Genomic DNA, 27,290 nt, shown 5'->3' on the forward strand with positions numbered 1-27,290 from the left:
ATTTCTACACAGTGAATCAAGAGGATTAAAGTCTTATAAGTTATATAAAAGGAGTGGGAGGACTCAGGTTGTCCTTGGGCGATCTCGGTTCACCCCGGCAGTCCCATAGAAAATTACAGAGGAAAAATGATCTACTAAATCTCATCTACTAAACATACTTTTACCTAGAAACCACATGTAATCTTTAAAATCCACAGCTGTAGACTATCAACTTTCTCACAATGTCAGATAATGGGTGTTTACATTCATTTGTGCCGATCACATCATGTAAAACACAATTGACAGAAAGATTCAGATGTTTCTATGAGAAGAGGAGGAGACACATGAGGAGGATAAGGAGGTGGTAGGAGAAGAAGAGGGATGAGGAATGGGTAAGTGCGGCCCCATTGGTGGTCAAGGTGGGGGCAGCTGTGATGGTGGGGCCTCCACAGGTGACACTCTGGTCAGTGTCAGTCCCAGTGGATGTGAAGGTGACGAAGCCCGGCTTGTTGGTGGTGATGATGCTGTTGATCCAGCTCTGATAGTGAGACACTCTGGCATAGACGTTGGGGGATTTCAACAGACCACAAGTGTACACAGAATTCACTCCTGCCTGGATCCAGCGGCCGTTCTGCTTACTCATCATCGGCCCGCCAGTGTCGCCCTGAGACGAGAGGAACATTTAGCTGGGAATCTTTGCATGAAGTAAAATCTGAGAAAAACACTGTAAAATAAAATAATTACAATGCAGGCGCCCTTCCCTCCGTCACATATCATGTTCTCTGTGATCTTGCCCTCTCCATGTTTACAGTTACACTGTTTGTTCCCCACAACTGGCACCTGCACATCCACCAGCTTCTGTGGAGTAATCTGATCTAAAGAGACACAGACTCATATTAAATAAATGTGGTGAAATACACTCTCTAACAAAATGGATCAACATCCACCACATCACTTCAGAAGCTATGCAATAGATACAAGTACGATCTGAAAGCCGATGAGAAAAATTGTTTCATGCTATTCTGTGACTCAACACATAGTGGGAAAAAATACAAAAAATTAAGCAACAAAGGCAACTGCCAAACATAGACTTTGTGACTCACCAGTATACCCAAGACCAGTGATCCACATGTCAGTGCCTGCAAAGAAGGTGCTGTCCAACGCCGCCAGGCAGATGGGCCGGATGAAGTCGGTGAAAGTGACCGTTGAGGAGAGCTTTAGGAGGGCGATGTCGTTGTCCCTAGTTGTTGGATCGTAATCAGGATGGACAACGGTCTGTGACACTGAAAGAGAAACCTCGTTGGGGTTGGAGCCCTCTTCACGTTGGCGTCCCAGAATCACAGTCTGTGGTGAGCTGAGGTGATGAGAAGAGTTGTTGCATGTTAGTAGACACAAGGATTGTATGAAGCCTAGGAAGACAAGATTAAGGGCTCTAGTTTCTTGGCGCAGTGCAAGGTGGCGCAGGGTGGCGCGGCCTGCGTGGTGCAAGTTTCGTCCAGCGCGGCGCAGGGTCAGTTTGCAGTTTGGTAGACAGAGGTGCGCAGAGATGGGTGTGGCGGCGCAGCGAGGGAAGGTGTCACATTCAGCTTGGCGCAGTGACAGTTTCACGCCAAAAAGCCGCGCCAACGGTGCGCTGAAAGCTCCCCAACTCAAACCAGGTCTAGCCTACTCTCTGCGCAAGGCAGTGCAGCGGTAGTTTGTGAGTGCGCACGCGTCACCAAGACCTCACAGGAAGGTTTCCACAGCTTCAGGCACATTTTACTTCAATAAATAATCACAACAACCACTATTCAATGCAACGATCTTAATCAGCACATACATCTATATCTATATATCTATATCGATTGTCCCGTCACATCTGATGTCAGATCAAAGGTGGTTGGCACGCGTAATGGAACTCAACCTGACTGATTTAACACAGATTAAAATGTGCAAACACAAGTTCACATCTCGCTCAGCCAACCACAAACAGCCTCGGCATCAGAGAGTGAATATACAAGTATATTCGGCATTGCTTATCTCCGGAAAAGAGAGAGAGAGAGAGAGACGCTCTGCAATGCGTGCTTTACGCACAGCTGCTTCTGGTTTCATCCCTGTTACTATTTGTTTATGTTGATCTGTGCACACTACTCATCTTTGTTACAGGGGTTTAAATATAGGATACTAGCGTCTTTATTAGTGGGAAAAGGGTGTGTAGTTTTTCTGTTTGTTTTTTCACACATGGACAATGCAGGGCAAATCTTGATTAACAATAACCTCCTCCCAGACGGATGATCTGATATCACCAAGTAATTAACAGCCCAGGAGCGTTGTTATAACCAACTGGTTAGGGTTAGGGTTAGATCCTGGGCTGTTAGTTACTTGGTGATATCAGATCATGCCTCCCAGACTTCTGCTCAGTCCGTGGAGGTCTCTTCGTGTTCGGCCACTGTGAGCTTGGACCTCCCCTCCCTCTTTGCCATTTGCGCTGGTAGGAGGGACGGGAGGAGTGCCTGCGTCGGGCTGCACCGTGCACCAAACTTATAAAGTGCTCCTGGACACACCCCGTTGGCAGTGGCGTCCCTAGGCTAAAACATTCGGGGCTAAAGCCCCGGATGTTTTTTAATTAGCCCCGAATATTAATTTTCAAAAAAAAAAAAAAAAAATTTTTTTTTTTTTTTTTAAGATCACATCCTCAAACTACGGTTATCTTATGTTGATGCTTCGATAAAACAGTGTTTTTGGACAGGTTTGAGTAACAATTAATTATATTTTTAAAAGCCACTACTTTGGCTTTGGCACACAAGTGGTTAACACCTCCAGGTCGCACTTGACGTCATTCACCCAAAACAGCGGCGCATTTAACTTGACAACAAATACCTGACAGCAGGCAGGTTTGACAACAGCAAGCTGCAGCTGTCTTTTGGTAGCTAGTAGCAGCTAAGGTGTATCAAGATGCCACAAAAAAGATTTCCATGTTTTCCCCCAAAGGTGGTCAGCAATCAAAAAGGTAATGGGAATAGAAATTATGTAAAAATGTATAATTTCGAAAAGAGTGTTGCAGCTGGAACTACAAGAGGGTAGTAGCTAACGTTAGCTAGCTAGCAGCTAGTTGATATTGCTCTGGTTGATATTACATGAGAAAAAAAGCAATCTGTAATTATTGGCATCTGTAAATGCAATTGTAGGGTGTGAGAATTGTGTACCTAGAAATAACTAAGTTTGGGCTTCTTCTAGAGGGGAAAGTTGCTGAAGTTAATGTGCTATAACATCGAACCATCTTGTTTATTTTCTTTTTCATGCATGATAGCAGCTAGTTAGCAGACAGGGATCCCGCACAGCCTGCCTCTTTTACTGTAGCTGCTAATGTGTTAAATGGAAACACAATGTGTTGTTACGTAGCTAGCTAATGTCAGTACATAGAACTAAATTCAAAATGGGTCATTCATTTGATGATCTGTGGATTGCATCGTTTTCACCTTTTTCACCAATGATGGAGAATGTCTCTATGCCTAAAAATTTCGCGCGCGCATATATTGCATGTGTCACTCTTCCGGGCTAAGCCCCGGATGTGTCAAAATCCTAGAGACGCCCCTGCCCGTTGGTGCTGTGTTGCGCCTAGACTGCGCCTGGTTTACGAAACTATAGAGCCCTTAGTGTCTAATTAATTATTCAAGTTATAGTAAATGGACAGGTGTGTAGTGAAAAGAAAAATGCTTAATGTATGAGTCATGAGTTGAAAATGGCCCATGGAACTAAACAGATTTTTTTAACCAATGCATGAGGCCAAATAAAGAACCCCTCCACCCATGTTGTGTTTCATTGCAGCTCTACCCTCAGTGCTCACTCTGAGACGCAGCGAGCAGCCGTCAGCACCCATTCGTTGTTGATGAGGGATCCTCCACAGAAGTGGGTAGAAATATATTTGAATCGCACACTGGCCTGCCAGGGCCAGCTGCCCTCAGGGGCCGCCTGTCCTCCAACAATCCTGGTGTTGAGTGGAGCAATACCACACACTGCGGAGAGACATGAAAACACACTGAGCAACACTTCTCCTGCCCAACCACTGCAGCATTGTAAACCATTGTGGTTTATAGAATGGATTAAAAGCAAAACTAATCCCCAATTAATCTAACAGTTGAATTGCTTTAATTTCAAAATTGCCAAGAGTTTAGTTGAAAGCAGCTAACAGAGTTAGCATTAGGCTAAACGCTATAGTCTTGGCAGCCATTGTTACAACTATAAAACAAAAGAGTTAACCTACGTCTTCTCACAAAACATGAGGGTCACTCCACCTCTGTAGACAGCTTTTGGTGTGTAAAGGATGAATTTTGAAGATACTATGCTATTGTTAGCCTGTGTAAAAGAGCCACATTTTCAACAGAAACAGCTTCTTTGACCTTTAGAAACAAGTGGAGCTAGAATTATATAAAATGAGAATTAAAATCTGCAAAAGAATGAATTTAGATTTTGACTTAATGAAAACTGAATGTCAGTTTTTACAAAGTCTGGACACTCACTTGTGTCTTCTGGAGGGGCTATGGTTACTGGAGGTACTGTGGTTACTGGAGGTACTAGGGTTGTAGGTGCCGGCAGGCCTGGACAGGTGACACTCTGGTCACTGTCAGTCCCAGTGGATGTGAAGGTGATGAAGCCCGGCTTGTTGCTGGTGATTTGGCTGTTGATCCAGCTCTGATAGCGAGACACTCTGGCGTAGACTCCTGGGATATTAGGCTCTGCACAACCAATTCCAAAACTCACGATTCCCGCTTGGACCCAGCGGCCGTTCTGCTTACTCACCATCGGCCCGCCAGAGTCGCCCTGAGACGAGAGGAACATTTAGGAGCTGGGAATCTATAGCTACATGAAGTAATATCTGAGATAAACACTGATAGTAAAATGATCACCTGGCAGGAGTCCTTCCCTCCTTCACTTAACCCGGCACATATCATGTTCCCTGTGATCCTGCCCGCTCCGTAGTTACAGTTACACTGTCTGTTCCCCACAACTGGCACCTGCACCTCCATCAGGTTCTGTGGTGACGGAAGTGGCACTAAGGAGACACAGACTCAGGTTAAACTTGTTGTGACACACACTCTCACAAAATGGGTCAACATCCACATCAGAAACTAGCAAGAAACTTTAGATACAAGTAAATATAGAATATAAAACTTTGATCTTCTGCTGTTTAAAGGGATAGTTCAACATTTTGTCAAATCGGCCCATTGCCATAATCCCTATAGTCATAGCAGTAGGTTCGTTACCTTTATTTGTCGGTGCAAGCTATTTTTAGAATGGCGGAGCAGAGTCGCAAGCTGCTGAGAGCTATGCTATGTGGCATTTATCGGTTTCCCTCATCAAACTCATCAAATACACAATCCAGAAACTCCAAAACGCTCTGGTGGACAAGTTGTGACCTGCACATTCATCACACTATGAGATAATAACAGGACGTTACCAGACAGAGTTGTTTTAGAGGTAAATTCATGCAAAACCGCTGATGTGCGTTGCCTTCAGGGACAGTTTTCCAGCAAGCAGTCTCTGTATTTCCATCACGTAACGTTCTGTTATTATCTCATAGCGTGGTGAATGTGCAGCTCACAACTTGTCCACCAGAGCGTTTTGGAGTTGTTGGATTGTGTATTTGATGAGTTTGATGAGGGGAAACCCATAAGCCTCCGTAGTGTAGCTCTGAGCAGCTCGCGGCTCTGCTCCACCATTCTAAAAATAGCTTGCACCGACAATTAAAGGTAACGAATCTACTGCTATGACTATAGGGATTATGGCAATGGGACAATTTGCCTAAATGCCTATAAGCTGTTTGTCCTGAGGTTTGTGAAATGAAATCAACAAATATTCCTGGGAACATTAAAACTCCGTAGATAAACAAACCTCTTTGATTTTAAAGATGCCCTGAGGAAACCACTAGTGACACTATGGAGGAGTGTTTTGACAGGTGAGTCACCATTTAATAAGATGCTGCTAATCATAAACAAATCTATGGGTGCATATGCTGAAAGTTTCATGCTATTCTGTGACTCAACACATGGTGGCGCTAATTCAACAAAAAAAAAAAGGAGAGCTGAAGCAACAAAGGCAACTACTAGCAGCCACAGTGACTCACCACCAGATCCAATGGTGCCCCAACCAGTGATCCATGAGTCAGTGCCTGCAAAGAAGTTGCTGTCCGAGGCCGCCAGGCAGATGGGCCGGATGAAGTCGGTGAAAGTGACCGCTGAGGAGAGCCTCAGGAGGGCGATGTCGTTGTCAGCAGTTGTTGGATTGTAATCAGGATGGACAACGGTCTGTGACACTGAACGAGAAACCTCGTTGGGATTGGAGCCCTCTTGACTTTGGCGTCCCAGAATCACAGTCGGGTTTCGTATTCTGAGGTGATAAGAAGAGTTGTTGCATGTTAGTAGACACAAATATTGTATGGAGCTTAGGAAGACATGCTCAAGAAGTGAAACAATGTTTTCTCACAGTAGCTATATTCAAGAAATGTAAAAGATGACACAGTTTGGCCACAGGCTTTGTTAATGGTTGAAGGGGATACAAGTCTTAATTCCACTTCCCTGATTTATCCTGTGAATCTCCAGTGGGAGACAGGTTGTGTTTCATTGCAGCTCTACCCTCAGTGCTCACCTTGAGAAGCAGTGAGCAGCCGACAGCACCCATTGGTTGTTGATGAGGGATCCTCCACAGAAGTGGGAAGACGAACGCTGCAGACTGGCCTGCCAGGGCCAACTGCCCTCAGTGGCCGCCTGTCCTCCAACAATCCTGGTGTTGAGTGGAGCCACACCACAGACTGAGGAGAGACATAATAATAATGGAACTACCAAAACAAACATGTTCACGATGTCGAAGTAAAGTATGTGTGTGTATACACAAACTTTAACTTACCATCAAGTTGTGAGTGAGACTCTGAAAAGAAGAAAACAGAAAACTCTTGAAAAAACAATATTGATATCACACACACCACACACCAAACCAAACTGTTTCAAAAACCCAAACTGTAAGTGGTGTAAATACAATTAATAAATCAACAGTTTTGAGGCTAAACTGACAACTTCAATGATGATTACTGTTTGTATTAAAGCTCCATACGGTAAAGGTAGATGTTTGTATTTAAACTGCATAAACCGGTCTACCCTCCCTTCCCAGGAACCAGTCTGCCATCCACTATTCCCATTAAGCCAGCCTGCTCTCCCTGCCTCCCTCCCACCATTGCATATTCATAGTTGTAAACTTTTTTCTTGTCTGTAATACAACATCTACTGCACGTCTGCCCGCCCTGGGTGAGGCATCCCTCCTCTTTTGCTCATTTTTTCAAGGGTTTTCTTGGGAGTTTTTCCTCAGGGTCTAAGGGCAGAGGATGCTGTTATGATGCTATGTAAAGCCCCTTGAGACAAACTGTTTGTAAAAATGGGCTATACAAATAAAATTGCCTTGCCTTGCCATACAGTAGGAAGTAGATGTTTCTATTAAAGCTCCATACAGTATAAAGGTAATCTCTGTCAGCAGATCTCTAACACGATTCAGGTGTGAGGAGGCTCCTTACCTGGAGTCAGGAGAGTCAGCAGAGTCGCCACACAGGTCACTTTGTAGAGAGCCATAACTGAAAGTCAGTTTGTTCCTATCTGCGCTGGTATTAAACAGACTCCCACCCCCTAATTAGACACGTTACCTGTCCGAGACACGCCCAAACGTGACACGCCCAAACATGATCACAAACATAGCAGTAGGCAAGGCAAGTCAATTTTATTTGTATAGTGCGTTTTTACAAACAGTTTGTCTCAAAGGGCTTCACATGGCATCATAGCAACATCCTCTCTCTGCCCTTAGACCCTCACATTGACTGAGGAAACCCTTTTAACCGGGAAAAATTGGAGAAACCTCAGGGTGAGCAACAGAGGAGGGATCCCTCACCCAGGACGGACAGACGTGCAATAGATGTTGTTACAGACAAGAAAACAATTTACAACAGAGAATGTGAGAAAGGCCCATTTATCTCCCACGGGAGATTACTGTCATTCTGTTAACTGCTGTGTACATACCACCTGATGCTAACACCAGGGCAGCCACAGGTCACTTGTATGATGCTATCAGCGGGTCAACAGAGCACTTATCCTGAAGCTGTAAACATCATAGCTGGAGATTTCAACCATGCTGATGTGACAGTTGAGGTTCCTGTCACTATGCCTCCAATTGATCATGCGCCCTGGCTACTTGGCCAAAGGGATGTCACAGTGACTGGCAAGCGCGCATGACTCTGACCCGGGAGGTGTGGGTTCAATCCCCGCCCGGGCCCTCTTCACCTTGCCACACTGATTTGATTTGAAAGCAGTGCTCCCCAAATTCCATCAGCACATAAAGTGTGCAACACGGGGAGCAAAGACACTGGACAAAGTGTACACTAACATCACACACGCCTATAGGGCTAAGTCACTAGCTCACCTTGGCCAGTCTGACCACACATTCCTGCTTGTAATCCCAGCATATACCCCCCTCAGGAAAAGTGCCCCTACTGTTACAAAGACTGTTAAAACATGGACTGAAGGTGCTTCCCACCAGCTTCAGGACTGCTTCCAGAGAACAAATTGGGACATTTTTGAACAATACGACCTGGACGACACATCAGCAGTCCTGAGCTACATCAAGTTCTGTATGGATACTGTCACTGTTGATAAGTGTGTACGGATCTATCCCAACCAGAAGCCCTGGATGACAAGGGAGGTACAGAACCTGCTGAAGGAGAGGAACATCGCCTTCAGGTCTGGTGACGGGACACAATACAGCGTTGCCCAAGCCAACCTGAAGAGAGGCATCCGGGAGGCGAAGGCAGCTCACAGGAGGAGGATTGAGGATCATCTGAGCAGCAACAACACCAGGCAGGTATGGCAGGGGGTCCAGAGCATCACCAGCTACAAGCCCAGCAACCTCTCAGCTGCCGAGGGTGACGTCTCACTGGCAGAGGAGTTAAACCTCTTCTTTGCCTGCTTTGAGGTGGACTCAGTGACAGCGACACCACACCTGCCCATCAGTGACACACACACTCTCACCATGGAGGAGTGTGAGGTGAGGCCAGCACTGAGGACAGTGAACCCAAAGAAGGCTGCAGGACCTGATGGCGTGACGGGAAGGGTACTGAAGGACTGTGCTGATCAGCTGGCAGGGGTTTTCACCAAAATCTTCAACCAGTCACTGGCTCGGTCCATTGTCCCCCTCTGTCTGAAGTCCTCTGTCATAGTTCCACTGCCATCTCTCTCTGGGGGAGATGAGTCGGCCTACAGGGATGAGGTAGAGCGGCTGTGGGTGTGGTGCAGGGACAACAATCTGGTCCTCAACACCACCAAGACCAAGGAGCTGATCGTTGACTTCAGGAAGAACAAAACGGACATTCATCCACTCTACATAAATGGGGTCTGTGTGGAGAGGGCAACAACATTCAAGCTCCTGGGAGTTCAGATCACAGATAACTTGACCTGGAGCGACAACACCACAGAACTGGTGAGGAGGTCACAGCAGAGACTCTACTTCCTCAGACTCCTCAGGAAGAACTGCCTCTCCCAGAAGCTATTGTTGGCCTTCTGCCACTGCTGCATTGAAAGCTTGCTAACATACTGTCTGTGTGTGTGGTATGCCGGCTGCACAGTAGCAGAGAAGGTGGCGCTTCAGCGGGTCATAACCACTGCCCAGAAGATCGTCGGCTGCACTCTCCCCACTCTGAATGAACTGTATAGCTCCCGATGCCTCACAAAGGCAAAGAAAATCTTCAAAGACACAACACACCCTGGCCACTGTCGGTTTGAACTACTCCCCTCTGGCAGGAGATACAGGACAATTAAAGCCACCACAAACAGATTTAATATAAGTCTTAAATAGTTATATCTTCTGACAGCAATCAATAGAGTGTTTGGACCGAAACACGGGTCTGTCAGTCCCTCTGCTCTGCTCTGAGCCGAGGAGAAAACTTTTCTCGTATCCTACAATTTTTATCCAATGAGGAGAGAGAACAGCATGCAGGGCTGTGTGTGCAGCCAAGGGATGCGCGTGAATGTGGTGACGCAGGGACAAGGACTGTTATGGTGCGTTCAAGGCAACTCGTAACTCGTGTTACGAGTTGCCGTTATAGTGACTTTCACAGGTAAAACAGGTCGGAAAAACACGAGTGGGTTGCCTGGAACGCTACAAAGTCGTAAGTTGTGACTTGAAGCTCTAATTTACGGTTTCAAAAGCCTGCCTGGAACGCAGCATTAGCCAAAACGACCGGATCGCTTACTTCTGCTTTAAGACCCACCTATTTAATTTGGCTTTTAACTAATGTCTTATTTTCTTAGTCAATTCATAATTTAGCTTTTGTTATTACAGAGTTTATTTTATCTATTTTATTATTCATCATTTTATTTAATTTATTTATCTATTTTTATGTTCTTAGCCTATGTAGTTTTATATTTTTATTCCATATCTCCATGGGTTTCCTCAGTTTAGTTAAGCAAGTTAAAAATGCATTTGTAGCTGCACTTGTGTGTGCCGCCATCTTGTAATAAGAGGCATAACTGAGTCTTAATAAATGTAGTTCGGTGTCTCAGGTTGACAGCAGCGAGGTATAAAGTCTGGTACACATACACACAAATCACAGACAAAGAGCAGCTTTAGTTCAGTTACAGTTTTCAAACCTGTTCACAAATTGTAAATAGAGCAAATCTGTTGATATGACTGAGTCCTGAGTGAAGCGGGTCACAGCTTTTAGACAGAGGACTTAATCTGCAACAAAATACATTAGGTAGCTTCAACAGTTGATGAGAAAAAATTTAAATGTCGGCACATTGACTGTCGCCTAACATTAGAAAAATAAATCTAAACCAAAAACTACACAGAAAGACTGAATTTTCCATTAATTTATTATTTATGAAGTTAAAATATGCATCCTGCAGAGATGACTAAGACAACATTGTTCATCTGTTTGTTTTTTCCATTGATAGTGCTGGCGACTTTACTATTATCTTGTTTGTTTTTCTGAATGAGGCCGCACTGAGCAGGAGAAGGTGATAGTGAGCAAACAGAAAGCAGGGAGAGTCACATGAGTCAATATCACTATGGAGTGCCTTTGGTGTCCTCATCAGAATCACTCAGTCATCATGAAAATGTAGCAGAATAATGAAACTCTGAGGTCTTATAATAAATGGCCAAACATTTACTCACATATTGGTATAATTATAATTCACTTAAAATATGTTCCCTTTATTTTATACCGTTTTCTTGCATTGGATGTACGTGATTTTGGCATGTCCCACACAGTGCTCTGCTAACTACAGCGTGTGTAATAAGTGCTTACATGATACTAAATCAAAACTTTTTTTACATGGTTTTATTGTCCACAACAGCCTATTTGAGAAAAACAGTAATTTTGATCATGTATATTCTATTTTCATAATTATATTGAACATTTTGTGTGTGTCCCTGAAATCGCTGTCCACCCTGTCATTTTGGGGTAACTGCCCCTTTAAGAAACCCTATGATGTTTTCAGTGACATTACTACCATCATTTTGTCTTTCTTCAATGGAGCCTGACACAGTGGCTAGTTGCAAAGTAAGTGTTTACACATATATTTCGTATTTGTTCTCGTATTGTGTGTGTAGTTGGATGTTGTCAAGCTTAACATGTCCACTCTGTCATAGTGAAATATCAATTAATACCCTTCAAAAATTTGAAACATATTTGTTAAAAAGTACACAGTCAGCTTGTTAACTGCATCATGTTGCTAACTGAAGGTCCACCATGTGCTCATTTAATACTAAAATTAGCTTAAAATGTCCACCCTGTCACTGTCCACCCTGTCAGTACAGTACTGTAAACCTCCCATGACAGGGTGGACATGGTTCATGACAGGAAGGACATGTGCATAATTTTGGCCTTATGCTGATAATGTTACACACTACTATATATTTTATAACAGTACATGCTGTACTGTACATAGTAAGAGTGGACAATATGGACTTTTTTGGTGATATTATTACAAATTGTGTTTCAGGCAACGGTGTCAAGGGGAAAGCATTCGAAGGAGGAAACTGAAAAAAACACCTCGCAAAAGAGAAAATTAAAACTGAGGAATATAAGAAGATTCAATTGTTCAACTGGTTTCCCCCTATATGGGAAAAAGACCTCTGACATTTTTTTAAACATAATTTCTTTTAGATTTATTGCATTTATGAGTGTCCACCCTGTCATGCCCAATGTCCACCCTGTCATTGTCCACCCCGTCATTTTCATGTTTTATTAAAATAAAAAAATTATTTTCACAAGTTATTGAAACCTTTTGTGTGATTCTGTTATAAACAAAAGAGGGCCAAATAGAATAGTTTGAAAGTTTGACCAGATATCATTGCTGTTAGATTTTATTTAGAAAAGAAAGTGCAATTCTCGCAGATTTTATAGAGAAACAAAGAGTTTAATTTCATTAATATCCAAATACTTTTCCCATTAACTAAAATATAGTGTTGAGAAAGGGACTAAAAAGCTTTCTAAAAATGTATATTTTATATGTAATTACAATGTATTTATTCTACTTTGAATGTGTCCATGACAGGGTGGACATATTTCGGTGTTTGCATATACTTTGTTTGCTTTCAGTTTATTTCTAAAAAGTGTGGGAGCTTGACCATCATGCATTTCTAATAGCATAACATCTACTTAATACAATTAATATGAAGTTACATGGAAAATCTCAGCTTTTTTTTTTGGAAATAGGGAAGTCTCAAAGGCACCTTATAGTGATATTGACTCACATATCTCTACTAGGGCCGGGACTTTAACGCGTTAATTACGATTAAAGCAATACTTACTGTACGTTCAGACCGAAAGCGTCGAGAGCGTCGCGGTGGCCGGAAGTCATTCATTTTCAATGAGAACCAGCGTCGAGGAGCGTTGAAGAGCGTCAAAGGCGTTGGCGTCGCGTTTTGGCGGCGAGAGCATCAGGAGAAAGTTGAAATCTCCTGAACTTTATGCTAATGAGCGATGATGCGGAGCAGCGGCAACCAATCAGAGTGTAGATGTCGCGGCCCCTTTAAATGGATGACCAACCACAACCGACGTCAACTTCTTTGACGCGCGTCAAAACGCCAGGGTGTTCAGACCACCAGCGTCGCGGAAAAGCGTCAAGAGCGTCTTTTGACGCTTTTGACGCTTTTGGTCTGAACGACCCATTACCGATCTGGAATTTCACTCAGCACAGCACAAACATTTGAAAATCAACAGCTCCACCTCCCTCACAAGTCCCACCCAGAGCTCTGGTCCCACCCACCTCTCCCTCCTGCCGCATCTCCACGAGCCCCCTCCCTCCCTGCGGCATGCGTTGGCATGGCAACGGTAAACAGAACAGGAACGCGAGTGAAACGGGAACAACACAAACAAACACGACTGATGAGTTTTATAATAAACTGTTGTTAGCCTACTGCTACTGGAGACGCAGGGGAAGTGATTGTTACAGATTACAGTTCTCAACGAGCCGGGCTGGCGGCCGGACCAGCGCCACCTGATGCGCTGGTTCAGGCCGAAAATAAATCCAGACCGAGCCGAGTGGAGCCGCGCCGGTCCGGAGTTCCACTCACAGAGCTAACAGTAGCCTAGCCGTTAGCACAGAGCTAACAGTAGCCTAGCCGTTAGCACAGAGCTAACAGAACAAACCGTGCCCCGAGTCAATCAAAATTAAAAACACTACTGAGCAGCCACTAAACACTACATAGAAAAATATGAAGCTGTAGAAATAAATGTTTATCGTTCACTGTGGGCTAAATGCATGTTGCAAAACAGAAAACCTGTGCATTTACACTGTAGAACTTCTCTCCTTCCCTTTCTTTCACCCTCCTCCTTCCCTCTCCACATCCATTTCATCCCCTTTTCCTTCCTTCTTCTTTTTTCTTCCCAGTTCATCCCTCCCTCCCTCATCCTTTCTTCCTTCACCCTGTCATCTCTCATCTTCTCCTCTTGCAAAACAAAAAACCTGTGCATTTAGCACTTATAGGCTACATAGTGGAAAAAAAAGGAGTACAAAAAACAGAAATCTTGTGCATTTACACGTAGCACTTGTACAGTACAAAGACAAACAGAAATCTTGTGCATTTAGCACTTGTATACAGTAAGCCTACGTAAAAATAAAGTACAAAAATATAGAAATGAGAAGTGCACAACTCAGCCACAGCATCATTTCTCTGTACTGGGTCAGGACACAAGACTTCATCCTGAACTGGCTTACATGTGCCCTCACATCATTGGACACAAATGTTATCAATTTTGAGTTGTTGTGTTCAACTGGTGAAACTTGTGTTTGACTTTTGCCACCTGTGCTCAGCATTATGCAACACAGGTGCATCACAATGAAAATGTGTTGGTAAGATGTGTCTAAACAGGTGAAAAGTGCTGATGGTTTTGCCAAAAGAGTGACGGATTCAATCAGTGGGTTCAGGCAACTGAGAATTTGGTTCAGACAACAGGGTTTAGTGTTTTAGCAATTGAGAAAAACAGTAAACAGTTCATGAGAAAAATGTCGGCACATTGACTGTCGCCCAATGTTAGAAAAATAAATCTGAACCAAAAACTACAGTAAAAAACTGAATTTTCCATTAATTTATTATTTATGTGGTGGACACAGGAGTGAAAATAACCATCCTGCAGAGATGACTAAGGCAACATTGTTCATCTGTTTGTTTTTTCCATTGATAGTGCTGGCGACTTCACTATTACGTAACTTGTTTGTTTTTCTGAATGAGGCCGCACTGAGCAGGAGAAGGTAAAGTGAGCAAACAGAAAGCAGGGAGAGTCACATATTTCTCAAGAGGATCAAAGTCTTATAAGTTATATAAAAGGAGTGGGAGGACTCAGGTTGTCCTTGGGCGATACCGCGGCAGTCCCATAGAAAATTACAGAGGAAAAATGATTGAACTTTTTCAAACATCTACTAATACTTTTACCTAGAAACCACATGTAATCTTTAAAATCCACAGCTGTAGACTATCAACTTTCTCACAATGTCAGATAATGGGTGTTTACATTCATTTGTGCCACTCACATCATGTAAAACACAATTTACAGAAAGATTCAGAAGTTTCTATGAGAAAAGGAGGAGACACATGAGGAGGATAAGGAGGTGGTAGGAGAAGAAGAGGGATGGGGAATGGGTAAATGCGGCCCCGCTGGTGGGTGTGAAGGTGATGAAGCCCGGCTGGTTGGTGGTGATTGTGCTGTTGATCCAGCTCTGATAGCGAGACACTCTGGTATAGACTCCTGGGAAATTAGGCAGACCACAAGTGGCTACAAAATTCACTCCTGCTTGGATCCAGCGGCCGTTCTGCTTACTCATCATCGGCCCGCCAGTGTCGCCCTGAGACGAGAGGAACATTTAGGAGCTGGGAATCTTTGCATGAACTTAAATCTGAGAAAAACACTGTAAAACAAAAATAATTACATAGCAGGCGCCCTTCCCTCCGTCACTTAACCCGGCACATATCATGTTCTCTGTGATCTTGCCCACTCCGTAGTTACGGTTACACTGTCTGTTCCCCACAACTGGCACCTGCACCTCCATCAGCTTCTCTGGTGAAGAATCTGGATCTAAAGAGACACAGACTCAGGCTAAACTTGTTGTGAAATACACTCTCTCACAAAATGGGTCAACATCCACATCACTTCAGAAGCTATAAAATAAATATAAGTAAAGACGGTTATATTGATCTTCTGCTGTTTAAGTTGTTCATGCTGAGGTTTGTGAAACAAAATCAAATATTCCTGAGAATATTAAAACTCCTCAGAAATTTTAAAAGATGCCCTGAGGAAACCACCAGAGACATTATGGCGTGTTTTGACAGGTGAGTCACTATTTTATTTTTGTCGTTCACACACAAGCTAATGCTAATCATAAATATATGGGTCCATGTGCTAAAGTTTCATGCTATATTCAGTGACTCAACATGGTGGGGAAAAAATGCAAAAAATTAAGCAACAAAGGCAACTGCTAAACATAGACTTAGTGACTCACCAGTATTGTCAAGACCAGTGATCCACATGTCAGTGCCTGCAAAGAAGTTGCTGTCTGAGGCCGCCAGGCAGATGGGCCGGATGAAGTCGGTGAAAGAGACCGTTGAGGAGAGCCTCAGGAGGGCGATGTTGTTGTCAAGAGTTGCTGGATTGTAATCAGGATGGACTATGGTCTGTGATATCGAACGAGAAACCTTGTTAGGGTTGGAGCCCAGAATCACAGCCGTGTTTTGTGTGGAAGATCTGAAATGATGAGAAGAGTTGTTGCAAGTTAGACACAAGGATTGTATGGAGCCTTGGAAGACACGATTAAGTGTTTAATCAATTATTTAAAGCAGAAGTAAGCGGAATATTTGTGTTAATATAAGTCTTAAATAGTTATATCTTCCGACAGCAATCACTTATATAGAGTGTTTGGACTGAAACACGGGTCTGTCAGTCACTCTGCTCTGCTGTAAGCCGAGGAGAAAACTTTCCTTGTATCCTACAACCTTTATCCAATGAGGAGAGAGAACGGCATAAAGGGGCGGTCCTCTCTGTGTGTGCAGCCAAGGGATGCGCATGAATGTGGTGACGTAGGGACGAGGGCGGGGACTGCTAACTCCATCAGCTGACAGAAAGTTAGCCAAAACGACCGGATCGCTTACTTCTGCTTTAAAGCAGAAGTAAGTGATATATTTGTGTTAATATAAGTCTTAAATAGTTATATCTTCCGACAGCAATCACTTACATAGAGTGTTTGGTCTGAAACACGGGTCTGTCAGTCACTCTGCTCTGCTCTGAGCCGAGGAGAAAAACATCGTATCCTACAGTTTTTATCCAATGAGGAGAGAGAACGGCATGCAGGGCTGTGTGTGCAGCCAAGGGACGCCGTGAATGTGGTGACGTAGGGACGAGGACTGTTATGGTGCGTTCAAGACAACCCGTAACTCGTGTTTTTCCGACCTGTGAAGTGGTACCAGTTCGATCTGGTACGACTTCACGGGTCGGAAGTTACGAGTGGCCGTTATAGTGACTTTCACAGGTAAAACAGGTCGGAAAAAACACGAGTGGGTTGCCTGGAACGCTACAAAGTCGTAAGTTGTGACTTGAAGCTGTAATTTACGGTTTCAAAAGCCTGCCTGGAACGCAGCATTAGCCAAAACGACCGGATCGCTTAGGCTACTTCTGCTTTAAGTTAAAGTAGGCTAAATGCCCAGGGGTGTAGTGAAAAGAAAAATGCTTAATGTATGAGTTTGAAAACCCATGACCGGCGCATTTAACCAGTGCATATTTACGTCTGTTCTGTTTTTTTTTCTTTTTGTTGTTTTTTACAGATGCACTTAAAGGCCGGGTAAACCAAGAATAAATATGTGTTTTAAGTTTATAATACCACAGAAAAACATATTATTAACCAAATTTGGAGGACTAAAAAAGTTGTTAAGTAGCCTATATAAAATTCTGCATAAAAGTTGAGCAGTTTTCTCTGCTTCGGGACGGTGGGGGTGTGTCCGCTGCAGGCAAAGAAACCACGCCCCATGGCAGGAGAGCTGGGCTTCACTGATACACAACCTAAACATGTAGCCTACACGTCTTAAAGACGGGAAAGTGACCTCAAACCTATGCCTCAAACACACTCCGCCATACACCCCAGTCCTCAGCACTGACACAGCTGATAAACCTTCAGGAAATATTTCTTACCTCAACTCTTGGTGTCTAAAACAGTCCCAGCAGCAGCAGCAACTTCATCCAGCTGCAACAGGTTATAATCCACCTTGCTGCTCTGTTTACATCTCATCCATTTGCATTGTGTTAAGAAAGAAAAAATAAATAAATAAAGTTTTTAGCTAACGTTAGCTTAGCTTTAGCTTCAAGTGTCCTGACAGGAGAAGCAGTAGCAGAGACAGTGAATTATCTCTGGACCTGGTACCGAGTCCAGACCCGGTCCAGACCGCCCGGTTTAGTTTTAGTTTTTAGTTTTAGTTTTTATTATGGATCCCCATTAGTCCTCACCTTGGTAAGGACTATTCTTCCTGGGGTCCAGACACTCATATATGACAATCAAAACATAATACAATAACTTACAGAATTAGATAAATGACAAACAACAAAATAAAACAAAATAATGAGAAAAAAAACATTTTACAAATACAAACCAACTTTGACTTTTCAAAACTTAAAAAAATGTAAGTTCTTTACTAATAATGGCCTCTTTTATTTTCTTTTTGAATCTCCATTTATTTTCAATGTTGGTCATGTTTGGTGGGAGCCTATTCCAATATGTCACTGCTCTGTACATTACAGTTCTCCTAAGTGCCTCAGTTCTTGGTAGAGGCAGGGTGAAATGAGCACTCAATGCATGCCTTGTTGCATAGCCGTGCCTTTCGTTAGTAGTTTGTAGCTGCAACACCAAATTATTAGGTTTTCCCACATGATAAATATTAAACAAAAATGTGACCAAACTATAAGCAAATCTTTGTTCTACTGTCATCCAAGACAGTGTTTGATGCATCACCTCTACCCTACTCCTCCCCGAGCAACGGAGAGCGAGTCGTGCTGCTCTATTCTGTGTGATTTGGAGTTTTTGTAAGTCTTGTTTTGAGGCGCTAGACCATATTATTGGGCAGTAGTCAAGACATGACAATACTAAAGATTGCAATACCAGTTTAACTGCTGAACCTGACAAAAAATGAGCAGCCCTCCTTATCATTGAAATGGTTTTGCTCATTTTAGATACAACTCCATTAATATGTGTCGACCAAGAAAATGTTTCATCAATTATCACACCCAATAATTTGGCCTCTCTAACCTGTTCAATACTATTACCCTGTATAAATAGATGGAGTTCCGGATTAGATCTTAACATATATCTTGACCCAAACATTATACTCTTAGTTTTAGTAACATTCAGTTTAAGTCTATTCTCACTGACCCAATTAGATACTAGTAGTACCTCCTCTTGCAGTAGTTTGTTCACAGACACAACATTTTCTCCTGGGACATACAATGTAGTGTCATCGGCATAGATTTCCATGGCTGCTGTTGTAAGTACATGAGGTAAATCATTAACATAAATTGAATACAGTAATGGGCCAAGGCAACTCCCCTGGGGGACACCACATTGCACAGTCACCATGTCTGAAATAGACCCATTAAATTGCACACATTGTTGCCTGTTACACAAATAGCTTTCCATTAACTTAATAGCACTAAACTCAAATTTATATGCCGATAGCTTCTTTATTAATAGTTTGTGGTCCAAGATATCAAATGCTGCACTAAAATCCAGGAGCACGGCACCAACCATTAACTTCCTATCGATATATTTTAAACAGTTGTCAATCATCGATGTTAGAGCCGTGCTCGTGGAATAGCCAGCTCTGTATGCATGTTGGGACTCCGTGTTGATGTTATTTACTTCGAGGTAGTGTTGAATCTGCTTACACATTACTTTCTCCATCAGTTTACTTAATATAGGTAGAATACTCACAGGCCTGCTATTTGGACCAGTGAAGGTCTCTCGACTGTTTTTTAGTATTGGGGAGACCTTTGCAATCTTCCACATCTGTGGGAAAACACCATTATCAAGACATAAATTGAAAATATGACTAACAGGCTCAGCAATGAACTTGGCTGCTAGACACAGCAACCTACCATCCAAATGATCAACTCCACTTGGTTTATCACTTTGAATTGAAGATAACAACTTCTCCACTTCATCTACTCCCACCCTCGTAAATCTAAACTCACACACCTTGTCCTTCATAATTTTATTTTTTATAATGGAGTCTGAAAGCCCACCACTAACAAGAGTCATCTGATTTCTAATTGAATTAACTTTATTAATGAAGAAGTTATTAAAATAATTTGCAATATCAAGAGGTTTAGTTATAAACACTCCTTCAGCTTCTATGAATGAGGGAACTTTATTCTTTGAATCTCTACCCGTAACTTCATTTAGTGTTCTCCATAGTTTCTTGCTGTCATTTTTACATTCCATTACTTTACTTTGATAATACTGTTTTTTCTTTTGTCTATTCATTTTTGTTATTTTATTCCTAAGAATCCGATACTTCTGCCAGGCATCAGGACAACCAACTGCAACAGCCAACTCCTTCAGTAAATCTCTTTCTTTTATACACTTTTTCAGCTCCTCATCAAGCCAAGGAGCTTTGATTTTTCTAACAGTGATCCTTTTTTGGGGGGCATGTTTATCACAAATATTTGAAAATAATGTTGTGAAAGTTGATAATGCATCTTCTGTGTCTCTTCTATCCAAAACCCATTTCCAATTTGCAACTTTCAAATCATAAACAATTTTATCCTCTGAAAATGTTTTATACATTCTTTTATAAATAATCTTAGGCCCTGTTTTGGGTACCTTTGCTTTCCAAGTTGTAGCTATCAAATTATGATCACTAATACCCACAGATACAGAAATGGCTTTGGAACATTTATCAGGAACATTTGTTAAAAAATGATCAATACATGTGGATGAACACAGACCCTCACGATTTATGTGGATTCTGGTGGGTGAGTTCACAATTTGAGACAGGTTGTATACAGTAATAGCCTCACTCAATTTACGTTTCAAAGAACAATTGCTTGAAAACCAATCTATATTCATGTCTGCTGCAAAAAATAATTCATAATCATAATCAGTAACGTTCTGTAGCATTGTGCAAATCTTATCCAAATAATCAATTCCAGAACTTGGTGGCCTATAGCAGCAGCATGTAAGTATAGGTTTCATATGTGGTAATTGTACTTGAAGCCATAGAGCTTCGACACCCTCCATACCTAGATCTTTTCTGATCTTGGCAGGTATCTGTTCTCGAATGTAAAATGCTGTCCCTCCTCCGTTTCCATCCCTATCCAACCTAAATATATTATAACCTTGGATAGCCAATTCAGAATCCTCTATATTTTCATTTAAGTGTGTTTCTGTAATGGCCATGACATGTATATTGTTTTCAGTCATAATTAAACCCAACTCAATGACCTTGTTTCTTAAACTGCATATATTTAAATGTGCAATTCTCAACCCTTTTTTTGGTAGGTTAATAGCCATATTAGAAAATAATGATCAACATCAAAATAAACAAAAATAAAAAAAATAAAAAAATGAAGATTAAAAAGTCATAGTGTTGTGGTTCAACATACCACAATAATACATAATTCACGGTTATCATCACAAGCTTTAATTCATGGATCTTGTTTCTTAAGCTGCAAATGTTTAAATGAGCAATCAATAAGCCTTTTCCTTGGATACTTATATTAGAGTCCATAAACAGTTAAAATAAAATCATAAAAACAACAAATAGTTCTCATACCTGAGAGAACAGAGCCATCTACTCAGCACATTTACTTCTATTTTTCCCAGTCACCGATTTTGGGGTTGAGGTGGAGACACTAGGTTGATGGTTGAGTGGAAGGCTGATGTTGTTACCTGTGAGGTTGCGGTCGACTCTCTCTCGTCGTTCCCTTGGAGGATGAACAATAAGTTTATCATACCTAAAATAGGCAATGTTTCCTTTTTGCCTTTCCTCCTTTAACTGGGGAAGTTGCTCCCTCCTCCTCTGTCTCACCAAGTCTGAGAAGTCCTCATTGATATAAATACCTGTGCCCCTCATCTTCATACTCCTTTTCTCTCTTGCTGTCGCGAGGATCCCCTCTCTGTCTCTGAAATCCCTGAATTTCACCACAACTGGTCGCCTCCTCCCCTTCCTGTCGTCCTTCCTTCCTGTCCGATGGGCTCTCTCGATGGGGATGGAATTTACGTGCTCAGGATTTAACTTTAGCACCTTGGTGAGCACCTCACGGACTTTTGCCTCGGAGACAGTCCAGGTCTCATCAGCTGCCTCCTCAATCCCTTCGAAAACAAGGTTATTTCGCCTAGATTGGTTTTCAATGTAGTCAGTTTTCTTTTCAAGACAAACTAGTCCATCACAAACTACCTTGAGGTTTTTCTCCAGATCATAGTTGTAATTGGTGTTTTTGTTGACCTTGATTTTGATGTCATCTACTTCTTTTTGTGTGAACTGGATACTGTCCTTTAATTCCTGGATATTCCTTGTCATGGTGTCTAGGCGCTCGTTAGTGGCTTTCATCATCATTTGCATGAAACTGTTACTTTGGTCAGTCATATTCTTCAATAATTCTGTGTAATGTGTTTTCTGCTGGTCCATCAACTGTGTAACCAGCTTTGTGACTGCATCCATGTCAAGAAGCACTGACACATCTCCCTCAGTTACCAGTGACACACCATTTTCATGCTCATTGCCACTCTCTTTCCCCATGTCCAACACCTTTCTTTGTTTGCCTTTACGTGGCATCATTGGCAATCTCCAGCAATCTCACAGTAGCAGGGTTAGCAGAATGATAACCGTACCTTAAGGTTGCCACTGGGCCAGGTGATTGAAGCTGCTACAGGGCATAGGCCAAGCCAGGCCTGGTAGATGGGCTGTGGCAGGGCCTGGGCCTGGTGGATGGATGAGCTGGGCCTGGGCCTGGTGGATGGATGAGCTGCAGCTAGGCCTGGGCCTAGGCCTGGCCTGGTGGATGGATGAGCTGCAGCTGGGCCTGGTGGATGGTTGAGCTGGGCCTGGGCCTGGTGGATGGATGAGCTGCAGCTAGGCCTGGGCCTAAGCCTGGCCTGGTGGATGGATGAGCTGCAGCTGGGCCTGGTGGATGGTTGAGCTGAGCCTGGGCCTGGGCCTGATCCTGGTGGGAGGAGACCGGGGGAAACAACACGGTGGAGCCGGGAGTAGGCTACGGCTGCTGCCGCCGCTAAAAAACCTTTTTTTTTTCTTTCACACAATGCAAATTGATGAAACGGGCAGACCGCGAGTAACGATCAAAACGGGAATAATATCGGTGGATTATTAACGTGGTGCTGGATGACTGATGCTGCTGCTGCTGCCTGTTTTAGACACCAGAGTGAAGGTAAGAAATGGTTTGATCAGCTGTGTGTCCGCTTGGTGTGGCCAGACCAAGGCGGAGTTTTGTTTTTTTTACGGTGTTTTCCCTCTGTGATTTTATGGCTGGTCTCCCGTGTGTCTGATTGTGTGGATGCTGTCTGGTCAGACAGTGTGTTAATGAGGGAGACTATGGTCAAAATACCTGCTGCGGCTGTGTGTAACGTTGTGAGGGATCCTCGGTGTCTGACCGGGGGAGTCAACCTCTCTCCCCGCGGTGACTGACGTTAATCACGGTGTGAATACAAACTCGTTATATGAAGGAACAAGACAGTAGTGGTCTCTGGCCCTGTGTGTGAACATGAACTACGTTTAGTTAACTTAGCTGGCTGTTTCACGTGTTTCAGCTAGACTGAAGAGCAAGTGGGACGGAAAACCTAGTCGGAAGCCAGTTGGCTGAATGTATTTAGCTATACGTAGAGCAGAGCAGGGGGCGGGTTTATGTAACGGGCCCTCGACTTAGGCCCGCCCATTCAAAACCTGAACACAGAACAGTCTCTGAGGCCTAGCTCCTCAAGGAAATTGGCAAAAATACTTTTCACATGTTTTGAGGGACACATTTAAAGCAGAAGTAAGTGGTCCGGTCGTTTTGGCTAATGCTGCGTTCCAGGCAGGCTTTTGAAATCGTAAATTACAGCTTCAAGTCACAACTTACGACTTTGTAGCGTTCCAGGCAACCCACTCGTGTTTTTCCGACCTGTTTTACCGGTGAAAGTCACTATAACGGCCACTCGTAACTTCCGACCGGTGAACTCGTACCAGATCGAACTGGTACCACTTCACGGTTGGAAAAATACGAGTTTCCTTGAACGCACCATAACAGTCCTCGTCCCTACGTCGCCACATTCACGGCGTCCCTTGGCTGCACACACAGCCCTGCATGCCGTTCTCTCTCCTCATTGGATAAAAACTGTAGGATACGATAAATGTTTTCTCTTCGGCTCAGAGCAGAGCAGAGGGACTGAGAGACCCGTGTTTCAGTCCAAACACTCTATGTAAGTGATTGCTGTCGGAAGATATAACTATTTAAGACTTATATTAACACAAAAATATCACTTACTTCTGCTTTAAGGCCTAGTTAAGAAGAAAAATACTGAATTTGGTTTACCTAGTCTTTAAGCGTATTGCATTCGCTTGAGTAATTTATTTTTTGGTTTGTTTTTCGGGGCAATTATTTCTGTTTTTCTGACAAATTTTTTTCCCTGTTCTTCTGACTTTTTTTCTGTTTTTCGTGGTCATTTTTTTCCTCCTGTTTTTCGGGGGGGGGTTCTGACTTAACGAGATTTCAAAATCCCGCTCCCACCTGCAAGTAACGGTTAACCACTGCAGTCAAGCCTCCACCTCATCACGGATCTATTACATCTTTTTAGAGATCCATGAGATACCTTGTGAAGGATTTTTATTTAAAATCCACTTTGGTACAGGTTCCACCATTGCTTTATTTTCCAGACTGACGGCTCGAACATAAGCATCAATAAACTTTTCCCAGGATATGCTCCACAAAAAATACAGTCTAATTTTCACTGTGTTCCAAGTAAATTCAGATTTATATTGAAAGGAAACTACCTGTTACAGAACACCTCCTCGGAGAGTGTCACCAAAGTCCTTCAATACAGAACGTCTCTGGTGTCACTCAGAAAATATAAGAGCAGTCTGATGCAGCACCTTTATTTTGAAATCAGTCTTCAGTGGTCAGGTCACTCATTTATAGCTCAATGTTTTGTCTCCACCAGCTCCTGAAGGAAACACCTGCTGCTAAAGATTTTCACTGAACTGTTAGAGGCCTAAATAAAGAACCCCCCCCCATGTTGTGTTTCATTGCAGCTCTACCCTCAGTGCTCACTCTGAGATGCAGTGAGCAGCCGACAGCACCCATTCGTTGTTGATGAGGGATCCTCCACAGAAGTGGGTAGAAACAAATTGCAGACTGGCCTGCCAGGGCCAACTGCCCGCAGGGGCCGCCTGTCCTCCAATGACCCTGGTGTTGAGTGGAGCCACACCACACACTGAGGAGTAATGGAATAATAATAGTTAATAATAATGGAACTATAAATAACAACATGTCGAAGTAAAGTATGTGTGTATACAAAAACTTTAACTTACCATCAAGTTGTGAGTGAGACTCTGAAAAGAAGAAAACAGAAAACTCTTGAAAAAACAATAGTGCTATCACACACACCACACACCAACCAAACTGTTTCAAAAACCAAAACTGTAAGTGGTGTAAATACAATCAATAAATCAACAGTGGCCAAACTGACAACTTCAAATGATAATTACTGTTTATATGAGAGCTCCATACAGTATAAAGGTAGGGAGGCCCTCCCTCCCACCAGAAGCTGCCTTCATAAGCTCTTGTTGTCTGTTTCCATGTTTTGCATATTCTGTGTTGTAAACTTTTTTCTTGTCTGTATTACAACATCTACGGTAGGCTATTGCACGTCTGCCCATCCTGGGTGAGTTGTCCCTCCTCTTTTGCTCACCCAGAGGTTTCTCCAATTTCTTTCTAAAAGGGTTTTCTTATATTAAAGCTCCATACTGTATAAAGGTAGATGTTTGTATTAAAGCTCCATACAGTATAACGGTAGATGTTTGTATTAAAGCTCCATACTGTATAACGGTAGATGTTTGTATTAAAGCTCCATACAGCATAAAGGTAGATGTTTGTATTAAAGCTCCATACAGTATAACGGTAGATGTTTGTATTAAAGCTCCATACTGTATAACGGTAGATGTTTGTATTAAAGCTGCATAAACCGGCCTGCGCTCCCTCCCACCAGAAGCTGCCTCCACAGCTCTTGTTGTCTGTTTCCATGTTTTGCATATTCTGTGTTGTAAACTGTTTTCTTGTCTGCAATACAACATCTATTGCACGTCTGCCCGTCCTGGGTGCAGGGGGGAGGTTTCTTGAGTGTTTTTCCTCAGGGTCTAAGGGCAGGGGATGTTGTTATGATGCTATGTGAAGCCAAAAGAGACAAACTGTTTGTGAAAATGGGCTATTAGTCCAGTCATTTTATGAAAAAAGGTTGAACAAATTGCAACAGAAGCAAACTCAACTGATTTTGTATCCTCAACATGACCTGAGTGAGGGAAAAAAAGCCCCGAAGAATCCCATTAGGGGAAAGTTTCGAAAAAGACCCAAATATACCCCATTCATACGCCTATTAATTATTTTTATTTAGGGTAAAATTTTTAACCTTTAGATATCTTGATGAAAATTACTGAGTTGATTACTTACATTAAGACAAACAAAAAATGTATTACAAGTTTTTTGAAATTCTTTGTTAACATTGTTAATTTTGTTTAATTTGCATACATTTGCATAAATTCCACCGTTTTGACAGCACATATATATATATATATATAAAGGTGCTGTGATGGTACCAGCTTGAAAATTGGAATGAGTTGACTCCATCGGTCAACCGACAAGAAATCACTTTAAATTTCAAGATGACTGCAATTTTTCAGGATAGCCACATCCTTAGTAGAGCAGGTATGACATTACGTATTAATTTGCATTCATACAACACCTGATCTAAACATTGGGTATAGCAGGTGAAAATGTCTTGTTCAGTCTTGTTAACATATTACAGTTAAAAAACTTAATATTAAGGTCTGAATGGAACCCATTTAGGCTATCAGGTGTTCTATGAATGCAAATTAGCCATACGTAATTGGATTATGCACTGTTTGCTCATACCTGCTCTACTAAGGATGTGGCTGTCTTGAAAAATTGCAGTCATCTTGAAATTTAAAGTGATTTCTTGTCGGTTGACCAATGGAGTCAACTCATTCCAATTTTCATGCCGGTACCACCACAGCACCTTTATACATGTGCTGTCAAAACAGTGGAGTTTATGCAAATGTATGCAAATTTACTCATGTTAACAAAGAATTTCAAAAAACTTGTAATACATTTTTTGTTTGTCTTAATGTAAGTAATTAACTAAAGGTTAAACATTTTTACCCTATTCACGTGAGAAAAATAATTAATAGGCGTATATATGGGATATATTTTGGTCTTTTTCTAAACTTTCCCCTAATGGGATTCTTCGTGGCTTTTTTTCCCTCACTCAGGACATGTTGAGGATACAAAATCAGTTGAGTTTGCTTCTTTTGCAATTTGTTCAACGTTGACCCCTTTTTTGGCCTAAAATTACTGGACTAAAATTCCCTTGCCTTACCATACAGTATAAAAATAAAATTTTCTATTAAAGCTCCATACAGTATAAAGGTAATCTCTGTCAGCAGATCTCTAACACGATTCAGGTGTGAGGAGGCTCCTTACCTGGAGTCAGGAGAGTCAGCAGAGTCGCCACACAGGTCACTTTGTAGAGAGCCAT

At 42.5% G+C, this 27,290-nt stretch overlaps 1 protein-coding gene across 1 annotated transcript; it reads right to left on the reverse strand.

Annotated features, from left to right (window-relative positions):
• Positions 1-301: 301 nt before the first annotated feature.
• On the reverse strand, positions 302-27,290 carry LOC146975036 (transmembrane protease serine 9-like). Its single transcript, XM_085798886.1, has 17 exons — positions 27,236-27,290; positions 22,362-22,693; positions 21,591-21,727; positions 15,981-16,234; positions 15,423-15,568; positions 15,086-15,338; positions 8,927-9,082; positions 7,520-7,576; positions 6,862-6,882; positions 6,604-6,766; positions 6,083-6,345; positions 4,866-5,011; positions 4,479-4,779; positions 3,806-3,974; positions 1,071-1,333; positions 724-854; positions 302-643 (listed from the first exon to the last, which is right to left on the reverse strand). Exons 1-17 carry the CDS (start codon positions 27,288-27,290, stop codon positions 302-304), a joined length of 3,189 nt encoding a protein of 1,062 aa, XP_085655012.1.

Source organism: Trachurus japonicus, chromosome 14 (assembly GCF_045865225.1).
Source record: "Trachurus japonicus isolate A0001 chromosome 14, Traja_1.0".
NCBI lineage: Eukaryota > Metazoa > Chordata > Actinopteri > Carangiformes > Carangidae > Trachurus > Trachurus japonicus.

Excerpts from the sequence above, each read along its gene's own strand:
- LOC146975036 (XM_085798886.1), bottom strand. The coding sequence starts at position 27,290 with ATGGCTCTCTACAAAGTGACCTGTGTGGCGACTCTGCTGACTCTCCTG. Across the intron at positions 22,694-27,235 it reads GCTGACTCTCCTGACTCCAG|GATCAGGCCCAGGCCCAGGC; the intron begins GTAAGGAGCCTC and ends TCCTCCCACCAG. Across the intron at positions 1,334-3,805 it reads GCTGCTCGCTGCGTCTCAGA|CTCACCACAGACTGTGATTC; the intron begins GTGAGCACTGAG and ends TCATCACCTCAG.